The sequence below is a fragment of the Cebus imitator genome, unplaced genomic scaffold (genome assembly GCF_001604975.1).
Source record: "Cebus imitator isolate Cc_AM_T3 unplaced genomic scaffold, Cebus_imitator-1.0 Scaffold147, whole genome shotgun sequence".
NCBI classification, from domain to species: domain Eukaryota; kingdom Metazoa; phylum Chordata; class Mammalia; order Primates; family Cebidae; genus Cebus; species Cebus imitator.
The window spans coordinates 2,802,539-2,813,778 of NW_016107462.1; the positions used below are offsets into that span (position 1 = coordinate 2,802,539).

An 11,240-nucleotide genomic window follows, 5' to 3' on the forward strand; every position below is an offset into this window, starting at 1 on the left:
AAACTCTCCTGACTGTAAAACAAATTGACAACTTTCTTTAATTACAGCCAGCGTGAGAGTAATTTGACAAGATGCATCTTCATCAACAGGCATAACCTCAAGAGAGTTTACCTAGGAGGCATCTCTGTCCTTTTTAAGTCATTTTCAAGTGGAACATTTAAAAAAATTATGCTCATGCACAGTAAGTTCGCAGAATCAACAATTCTAGCTTTTAGATTTTAGAAAGCAAAGAAAGAACTAGCTTCAAAACCACTTACTAGCTATCAATTTCTAAATGTCATCACTGATAGCCAATATATGGTGAGAATGTAAGTCATTATCTGGTTATTCGACTGGATTTAATTGCAGGGTATGTGGCCAGACTTGAGAAGAACTGTGAAATATTTGACAGTGTGTGTGAAACATTGTGTATGTTTGGATGTGCCAGAGAGAGAGGCTACAGAGCTGTCATTACTTTCTCAAAGGGGCCTGCAATAAAAAAAAAAAAAAAAAAAGAAAAAGAAAAAAGATGCAATAAAAAAAAAAAAAAAAAAAAGAGAGAGTTAAGGACAACTCCCTCTGGCTTATGAGTTAAGCCACTAAATATTGTGGCTATAGAACACAGGCTTTCTGGCACAGCAAACCCGAGAGCAATTTTTAAAGAGAGACATTTGCAAGAAATTACCCAATTTTTCCCTTGTAAATATACATGTAAGTGTTTCAGAAAGTTCCAGTCTGGAATGGGATTAAATATTATGGTTTAATCTAGACATGACAAAAACAAAGAAGAACCAAACTCTGGAGTCTTGAGAAATCACAGTTACAACAGGGACACCTAACAGGCCATCCCAGGCAGCCATTTCTCTGTTGTACACAAATCTCTGGTTACCTCGGATTTCACAAAGGTGACAGGAACTCGTTCGTCTTCCAACATGCGCCTGGATGCCTTTTCCCAATACATATAATCAACAAGAGATTTATGATCGAAGTTTCCTGTTGGTGGCTTGTCAGTTTGATCTTTCTGAATCATTCCCACAGGAAGGCTGGGGTCAGGGGCCATGACTTCCATTTCCGACTGAAGTTCTTTCAGTTCTTCAGCAGACAAGTTGGCCAAGATTTCATCTTCATTAATCTCCTCATCGAGAAGTTCTTCTTGATCTGAATTCCTGCTGTGCTCTGACATTATTTTTTCTGAATTTTTTTTTTACTAGAAAAGAATAATCAAAGATGATTTTTTAAAAGAAAGAAAAAAAAAGTCTTAAGAAGGTCCCCCAGTTAACAAGTGTCCCAAGTCAACACACCCTTGAGATTTTTTTTTCCCCCAGGAACCTCAGTGGTTTGCTGAGCAGCTAGGAGTGATCGCAGCTAAGCTCTTGCTGGATCTATATTAAGTAGGGCTTGGCTGGATGGGGTCAGTTTATGGAACTACTATGCTGCTCTCTTTTTGGCAACTTGAGTCAGCTGTGCAAATCCATCTGACATTTCAGTACAGCTGCTGTGTTCGCCAGAGACTAACAGAGACTACAAAACCTCTGCAGGAATAAAATTACTTCTCTTTGTATATGCTGTCATACTGCTATACACAAATTAATGCAGCCCATACCTACATGCCCCAATACGCCAGGGGGTCCAGCTTGTTTTTATTTAAATATTAAAACAACTTACAATATTTCAGAAGGGAAATCCAACCAGAAACCTGAGTTCTTTTGAAGTGAAGGATTCACTTGAAGGTAGAAATCAAGCTCTTAGGGACTGCCTCTTCACTACAAGGTGACTCTGGAAGCAAAGTGGTGCACAGTGGAGCACGGGTCTTGCTATGTCATTCATCCTCTGTGTAAGCTGAACCTTTGCAAGATGCCCTATTTGCATCTAGATCCTGTGATCTAACAGATGGGGACAACCAGCACTTGAATTTCCACTATAAGTGAGGAGTTTACTGTTTTAAATTTTTCTCGTTGAGTATCCATTAACCCAAGATCAATGAAAATGGATCTAAAGTGAAATGTTAAAAAAGAAACCCAGACTACTAAGGTACTAGAAGAAACCATCAGAAAAATTTTTTTTTCTTAGCTGGGCGTGGTGGCACACACCTGTAGTCCCAGCTACTCACGAGGCTGAGGCAGAGAATCACTTGAATCTGGGAGGCAGAGGTTGCAGTGATCCGAGAATCACACCACTGTGCTGCAGCCTGAGTGGCACAGCAAGACTCTGTCTCAAACAAACAAAGAAACAAATATAGATGTTACCATTCCAACATTTCATATATATGTAACTTCGAAACTTGAGACAACCCATTCCTTTCTCCAAAAGTATTCAACGTTTTGGTGTCTCCCATCCAAGTACTAACCAAGCCTGACCCTGCTTAGCTTCCGCAATCAGACGAGATGAGGCGCGTTCAAGGTGGTGTGGCCATAGATGGTTTTTTGTTTCTTATGTATCTGTCCAAGGATATTTTATTGTTAAAATTTGTGAAAAAGAAAAAAACCAAGTCAAATGTGAGTTTGAAATGGAAGTTCCAATATTTTCTTCCCACCCCAGTGTTTTATCTTGAGCACTCCCAGGTTGAAAGGCTTTTCATATGTGATTAATGCCCTAGAAAGACATTTCCAATTTACTTGAATGAGAATTTTCAAAGAACACAGGTGTGTACTGGCAACTTATCCCTGGCCTCTCCCCTGTCAAATCTTCTTCTTCTTTTTTTTTTTTTTTTTTTAACCAATTGGAAAATATTCCCTTCAAGATGGAGAAAAATATAGAAATGTAAGTATTCTTTTTTTTTTTTTGAGACCAAGTCTCAGCTCCATCACCCAGGCTGGAGTGCAGTGGTGTGATCTTGGCTCAGCACAACTTCTGCCTCCTGGCTTCAAGTGATTCTTGTGCCTCAGTCTCCCCAGTGGCTGAGACTACAGGTGTGCACACCACACCTGGCTAATTTTTGTATTTTTAGTAGAGATGGGGCTTTGCCATGTTGATTGGTCTGGTCTTGAACCCCTGACCTCTGGTGATCTGCCGACTTGGCCTCCCAAAGTGCTGGGATTACAGGTATGAGCCACCATGCCCTGTAAGTCTCTGTAAAAGGGGAAGAGGTCTTCCTTTTAGTCTCTGTAAAAGGGGAAGAGTTCAGCCTTGGTGGGCAGGGAGATAGACCACTTTGTAGACCACTGAGATGTGGACCATCATTTCATAGATTTTTCTTTGCCGAACAATGATCTAAAGAGACTCAGCCCTCCCACCCCACCAAAAAAAGAGTTTTGTTCAGGGAGCCTTGGGAAATGTTATATTCTGCATTTGTGTTTTAGATATTTGTAAAGCACAATTAGCTTTGAGAAACTGAGAAATCCTACACTAAATAAACGATTTTTTTTAACTCAACATTCCTCAACCTTAAATAACTCATACTTTGGGAAATACAGAGCTAAATATAAAAGAGGGGGCTGTGGAGTCAGTCTGCCTGGATTTCAGCTTCAGCTCCATTCCTGAGTAACTTACATGATACTGAGCAACTTAGCTCATATCTGATAATAGTGTCTACCATATGCAATTATTGAGAAAATTAAATGAGGTTTTATTTATATCTGTATCTATATAGTAGGATGGTACATGGCAGAGTAAACCCTCAATAAATGTTAAATAGTATTATTCTTATAACTCATAAATAACTGCAGAAACATTTAAAGAAAAACAAAGGCAATAAAGTGCAGTATGTTTACAAAATGTAGTACATTTACATGTACATTTTAAAAACCATTTTCGTGATAGAAATCATTATATTAATGCCAATAAACAAAAGAGCTTTCAAAAATCTTGTTGCTTTTACAGAAAGAAACTGAGAGACTTTTAGATGGAATTGTGTATAAAGAAAATAGAAAACCACTATTTGCATATAAATATGAAGCTCCCCTAAGAAAATTATCTGAAGGATGGCTTGTAAGCTTTTAGATTCAAATTCTTTTCTGATGAATTCCATTCGTTTTAATGTGATCCAATGCTTTTGATGATCAGGCTGATTTAGGAATTTCTGTAAGGAGCGCTCCTTCATCTGACTTACATCTTGCTGAATGAGCGTAGGAAGTGGGTAAATCTCTCCCAGCTGCTTCTACTGTGCATTTTATCCATATGCTGACAGGGAGGGTTTTGCTGGTATAATTAGCCTCATTTGACACAGAGAAGATTTAGTTGTGCTTTCTCTTAATGATGTTCCACTGCTGCCACCTCAACACCTTCTCACATCAGAATCCAGCTATAATATCAAAAGAATATAGCTAGCTGTAGGATAATTGACGGAATATTAGAGCCAGATAGGGCATCACAGATTATCTGGCTTTGAATCAGATTCTTCAGGGGAAGTTATTAAATGTATTGTCTCTTTGGACCCCACCCAGAAGCAACGCAGGACTGGACCCAGGAATCTGTATTATTATTATTTTTTTTTTGAAAGCTCTCCAGGTGATTCTGATGAGTAACTAAGTTTGAGAATCACAGAGCTACTGCAAGCCACTCATTTTACAGATCAGGCTCAGCGAGCTTAAGACACATTGCACTCATTCATTTATTCCGCAGTATTTGCCAAGTACCTGGTTGTGCCGCGTGCTGTGCTAGGCACTAGGACTACAAGAAGGGTCGAGATAAAGTCACTTTCCAGTGATGTAAACAAATAAATAATTGCTGGCTGCATAAAATGCTGTGAAAGGAGATGAACACTGCATTTCAGAGAATCACAGGAAGACCTACCTTGGTTAGGAAAGTCAAGAAAAGCCTCTCTGAGGAGGTGACACCTAATGGATGAAATCAACCATAGAAAGGGAGGGAACAGCAATCTACGCAGAAGGAACAAAGTGCAAAGTCCTTTAGATGGGCAAGATCTTGGGCTGCTCTAGGCAGTGACCCAACACATGACTGAACTCTGTTGTACAAGGAGGACGCAAGGATAGGGACATAGGCAGGGGCTAGATCAGGTAAGTCTTTATGACCTGGAGTGAGTTGGATTTCATTCTAAGCATCACTGGAAACCATTGGAGGGTTTTAAGCATAGGAGTAAGAGGTGATTTACTTTTCTAAAAGATCACATTGGCTGCTGGCTGGAAAATGGACTGGCGTTAGGGAACAGGCAAAAATAAAATCAGGAGAATCAGTGAAGACTCCAGTCTCCTGACAGCTCTTAACATGCAAGGCCATTTCAGTGTTTAGATGATCTCAGAGGCCCTGGGCATTTTGTTTTGTTGAACACAAATAAGGCTTATTAAGTGTGCTGAGGAAATGCCGATGTTTCTTTCTACAGCTCTTATCTTAACTGATTACAGTGTTTTGCCACATCTCCATACACCCTGCATCACACACCTACCCCCGGCAAGGAGTATACCAAATTTTAATGACAGAGAAAAAGCCCATGCCAAATAATAATTTCTGGCTAATTCTACAACTGAGTAATTCTAACACAATATTTTAAAATAAACTAGAAAAAAGGGTTGCATACATCATAACTGATCTCTGGTGAAAGATTGATGCTAGTTCATAGTAATGTACATTTGCATAGAAAAATTATATATATATTTCTAGCATATATATATGCATTACATATATATGTGCATTACATGTGTGTGTGTGCATGCATATATATATATATATATATATATATATATATATATGATGCATAAAAACGTCCTGGCAGGGCAGGATACACAAGAATGCGTATATTCTTAAAGTGTGGTTATCTGGAGTGGGGAGGGAAAGTGGGGAGCTAGAAGACAGGTTTAGGAGGGAGTTTCCACTGAATACTTTTTTTTGAGACACAGTTTCACTTTGTCACCCAGGCTGGAGTGCAGTGGCACAAACATGGCTCGCTGCAGCCTTTAACTCCTGGACTCAAGTGATCTTTCTTCATTACACCCCCAGGTAGCTCAGTCTATAGGCACAAGCCTTTACTCTGGGTTAACATTTTTTTTTTTTAGACATGTGTTTTTGCCATGTTGCCCTGGCTAGTCTCAAACTCCTAAGCTCAAGCAATCTGTCTGGCTCAACCTCCCAAAGTGCTAGAATTATAGGCATGAGCCACCACGCCTGGCCTGAATACTCTTCTGTATTTTGAAAAAACAGCTGTCTCTTCTGTTGTCCTAGCCTACAGATTTCCTCATTTTTTGCTCAAGTTGAATTAGAATTTTTTATGACTTGCAGCTTGAAGGATTTCTAACATACTCTTCCACTTAAGTCCCTTCAATGATTTTCCATAGCCTAAGGATGAATCTGAATTTCCTGACATGGCCTCAAGATCTAGACTCTGCTTCCTTTCTGAATTGTGTTTCTCAGTCCCTATCTCATGCTTTCTATTTCAAACACAACCAACTTGAGGACGCCAAGGGATGAAACTCCCTGTCATGTCCAAGTTTTGTGCAGCATCTTCCAGTTCTGAAGTTCCCTCCTCTAGGAGGTCCTCCCTGACCTTGAAAACTGAGCTAGGTGTTCCTCTGATGTACTTGTCTAGAGCTGGGCACTTATCCCCATGGTGTTGTCCTTGCCATTGCGCTGACCAATCTTCCCTCCAGGGGCTGTAACTCTGTGAAAACAAGATTGTTCATCATGGCATCAGTGGCACCTAGCATACTTTTTTAGTGATATAATTTTTTTGCAGCTAATCTCTTAATTTTTTAACCACAGAAATATCCAAACTCTGCAAAATGGTGGACATTTCAAAACATCTGAAATCTGCTTCATTTGGTCTTCATATCTGAAAACCTGAAGTAATAACTTGAAGTCAGTAAAGCAAGATGCTTCAAAGATAAGACTTGGGAGTCAGACTGGATCCACGTCCTGGTTATGCCATTGACTGGGAACACTAGGAAGTTCCTTCTCCTTCCTGTACCTCACTGGCTCTGTGTGAATAGTGGAAAAGCAGTTTAATTCAGTGGGTTAAACACAGCTTCAGATTCAGGATATCTGGTTTCAGATACCAACTCTGCCATGTCCTAACTGTGCCCTTTGGGACAAGTCAACTTCTCCCTTCTCGGTTACTTCATCTGTAAATATAAGATAATAAACATATCTAGTTAATAGAATTTTTGAAAAAACAAAACTTAAGTGACAATCCATGGTCAACTCTTAATAAACATCATTATACTTTCACAAGTAAATTGTGTCACTCTTTTCTGCCTAGAAAGTACCTGATATCTAACAAATATTTGTTCATGACTGATAAATGAATGCCTTTTCCATTTGACTCTTTCTAAAACAGCAAATATATGCACAAAAATGTTTAAAGGTTAATACATTTATGAAAAGTTCTGATAATAAGAGGAAGCACTTCTTTCTGGTATCCATTTATTTTTCCATTCTACATTCATTCAGGATGCGAAGGCTGTGGATAAGCCATCCCATCTCTTCCTCAGCTTCAAACCACTGACTATAAATTGACACAACTATAAATGGTTTCCAAATGTCATTAAATAAATCAGTTCTGTCCTGTTTGTGGCATGCTATTCTCTTGTGCAATTCCATCTGGATCACCAAGGTTCTGCCCACTGGCTGCAAATTGCCTGAAGATTTTGTGAGCGTGATATAAATGCCTAGCTCTCTTCTCAAATTTCCCTGACCCATGGCTGCAGGGCCTCAGGATGGGCTCTGAAATGTATGAGGCAAGTGCTTCTCTCAAGTTAAGACACCCAGCCTGCCTTGCCTTCACCAGACCCCAGGGTAGCTTGAATTACAAGAGGATATGTATTATTTTACCTTAATTGTTTTGTAAGCCATCTCAAAATTCTTAAGTTGGTTTTATTTGGTTAAGTTTCAAAGGTAGATCAATTCTATATATTTCTGAAAGGTGTGAGGATGTTGCTTCAGTGATGCTTATTTAGCTGTTATACTAAATAGTACTGCCAATACCATTACTGCTATAATCACCACCACTACTGGTACACCTGTTATTACAGCCTCTGCCACTGAAACTGCAACTGTTACCAGCCGCAACTGTTACCACAACTACCGCTGTTGTTGCTGCTGCTGCTACAATTGTTAATATCATTATGACATTCTTCCTGCTGCTACTGCTATTAATTTTACAGTTACGCTGCTAACATTTATTGATCACTTAACATGGCTAAGCTTATGATAAGTGTTTTATACATGACATATCAATTTCTTCACACAACAACCTTAAAAGATGGATACTATTTTTTTTTTTTTTTTTAAATTGAGACAGAGTCTCACTCAATCACCCAGGCTGGAGTGCAATGGTGCAATCTTGGCTCGCTGCAACCTCCACCTCCCAGATTCAAGCAATTCTCCTGTCTCACCTCCTAAGTAGCTGGGATTACAGGCAGCACGCCCCATCATGCCCAGCTAATTTTTGTAGTTCTGCAGATATGGGGTTTCACCACATTGGCCAGGCTGGTTTCAAATCCCTGACCTCTGGTGATCCACCCACTTCAGCCTCCCAAATTGACGAGATTATGGGCATGAGCCACTGGGCGTGGTGGAAAGATGTATACTTTTGTTAACCTTCTTACATAGATACTAAAACTGGGGCATAGGCATTTGAACTGAAGACAGCCTCTAAAAGTCAAGGCTCTTAATCAGTGTCCTCTATTGCTTCCTTAGTTTAGCAGACATGGCAGTCACATACCTAAAATGCTGGAATTACAAAGTACAGAAAGCAATTGCTCTTGTTGGTACAAATAAAAATGGTGAAGACTGACAGAATTTGAGGAATCAGCAGCAGAAATGCTACTGTCACCGGATGCTTATAGAGAATGTTGAAACATTGTCTGTAAATATTATTATTGGATCACATCAGTCTGGAGAATGTTGGCTTAAAGAAAGCTAGAGAGGCAGGGTGTGGTGGCTCACGCCTGTCTTCCCAGCACTTTGGGAGGCCAAGGCAGGCAGATTGCTTGAGCCCAGGAGTCCAAGACCAGTTCTGGCAGCATGGAAAAACCCCCTCTCTACAAAAAATTAGCCAGGTGTGGTTGCAAATGCCTGTAGGCCCATCTACCTGGGAGGCTGAGGTGGGAGGATCACCTGAGGCTGGTGGTCACTGGGGTTGCAGTGAGCTGTGATCAAGCCACTGCATGCCAGCCTGGGTGACAAAGTGAGACCCTGTCACAAAAGAAAGAGAAAGAGGAGAGGAGAGAAGGGGAGGAGAGGGGAAGGGAGGGGAAGGGAGGGGAGGGGAGGGGAGGGGAGAGGGAGCTGAGAGCTTACTTAATCAAAAAGACTTAAATATGCCAATGAGAATTACCAATTTCTAAACCAAAAATAATAATGCAAAAAGACTTAAATATGCCAATGAGAATTACCAATTTCTAAACCAAAAATAATGACCACAAAAAGCTTTTTTCCTGTGGGACATATTATGACTAATATTCCTTAGAACACATTTTCTGAATGCTGATCTAAGTCAAATGAAATAAAGAAAACAATATATATATTATATGCTTACATAGAAAAAAAATTAGAAGAAAATACTCTAAAATGATACAACTCCAGCTGGAGGAATTACCAGTGATTTTTATTTTTTGATCAAACCATTTTTGTATTTCCATAGAACAAATAAATGCCACTTGCATTTTAAAGCACAGAAAATAACTGCAAATAATCTTTAAGTTGATTTCAGGATAACTGCTTTAATTTTCCTACGAACTTGGGCTATGAGCCACATACTAAAACAGGTGAAAAATAAATGCTAGTTTGATCAGATTTGCATAACAAAATACTGTATCCTTTAACTCTCTGGCATCTTTTAAAACAACCCTGATATGATTTGGCTGTGTCCCCACCCAAATCTCATCTTCAATTATAATCTCCACGTGTCTAAGGAGGGGTCTAGTGGAAGGTGATTGAATCATGGGGCAACCTACCCCTTATAGTTCTTGTGATAGTGAGTGAGTTCTCCAGAGATCTGGTTTGAAAGTGAGTGACACTTCCCCCCACACCCATCTTGCCACCTTCTCTGCCACTGTAAGATGTGCTTGTGACCCCTTCACCTTCTGCCCTGGGTTTCCTGAGGCCTCTCAGTCATGCTTCCCGTACAGCCTGAGAAACTGTGAGTCAATTAAACTTCTTTTCTTCATAAATTACCTAGTCTCAGGTAGCTCTTTATATTATAGCAATGTGAGAACTAATACAAATGCATTCATATTTTTCTATGACATTAGTAAAAACTGCAGGCAAACATCAAGTCTTTTTGAATACCTCAAAAATAAAGCATTTCCCAATGACTTTGACAAGAGTCCACCTTACCAAAGACAAAGATACAAAAATGTTTTTAAACTAGCAAATCTATGATTTCCTGAATGTTGTCCCCAACACATTTTACCACACAAATTGATTTCTTCAATCAAGCTGGGGAATTAATGGGAATTTACACTTAATTAAAAGCCAGTGTGGTTATACCACAGTGTGAATGTACTTAAAGTCACCCACTGAATTTTACTCTTAAAAATTACTTGGTAATTTTATGTGTGTGTACATATGTGTGTGTATATATACATATACATATATATACACATATATATATATATACACACACACACACACACACACACACACCTTTTTTTTTTTTTTTTGAGGTGGAGTCTTGCTCTGTTTTCCAGGCTGGAGTGCAGTGGCGTGATCTTGGCTCACTGCAACCTCCACCTCCTGGGTTCAAGAGACACTCCCCCTTCAGCCTCCCGAGTAGCTGGGATTACAGATGCACACCACCACACCCAGCTAATTTTTGTATTTTTAGTAGAGACAGGGTTTCTTCATGTTGGCCAGGCTGGTCACGAACTCCTGACCTCAGGTGTTCCACCTGCCTCGGCCTCCCAAAGTGCTGGGATTATGGGCGTGAGCCACTGCACCTGGCCTGTTTTATGTATATTTTAAACCATATTTCCTTAAAAGCAAGAGTAATGAAATATATTTAGGTAAAATATCTTATTTTGAATGATCCTCTCAACTTCAGGAATTTAAAAGTGTATTCATAGTATTGCTCATGGGACAATGCTGAAAACTACCTCAATGCCTAACAATAGGATACGATTTTATTTCTGCAACCTAATGTTGCACAAAACCTAGTTTAGCAATTTACATAGAGCTATGGAATGGTGTCTATAATTTATTAAGTGAAAAATGCTTGCTATTGAGTGGCATATTTTGTTACAAAATTTTAAAAACATAAAAGAGGGACGATCCAAGATGGCCGTTTAGGAACAGCTCAGGATTGCAGCTCCCAGTGAAAGCGCAGAGGGTGAGTGGACACCGCGTTTTTATTGCCCACAGACTAGGAAATT

General features: G+C 39.6%; 1 protein-coding gene across 2 annotated transcripts in view; it reads right to left on the reverse strand.

Moving 5' to 3' along the window:
* The window catches only part of LMOD3 (leiomodin 3), a 60,570-nt gene that overhangs the window by 12,958 nt on the left and 36,372 nt on the right, over positions 1-11,240 (reverse strand). The window contains exons 2-3 of one of the 2 annotated variants that reach the window (XM_017542782.2): positions 1,645-1,755; positions 869-1,186 (exon numbers count right to left, since the gene is read on the reverse strand). In XM_017542782.2, coding sequence (XP_017398271.1) covers positions 869-1,162 — 294 coding nt within the window. In that variant the 5' untranslated portion in view covers positions 1,163-1,186; positions 1,645-1,755. Of the gene's footprint in view, positions 1-868; positions 1,187-1,308; positions 1,378-1,644; positions 1,756-11,240 lie in introns of those variants that run through there. The other variant, XM_017542783.2, reaches the window with a different exon arrangement.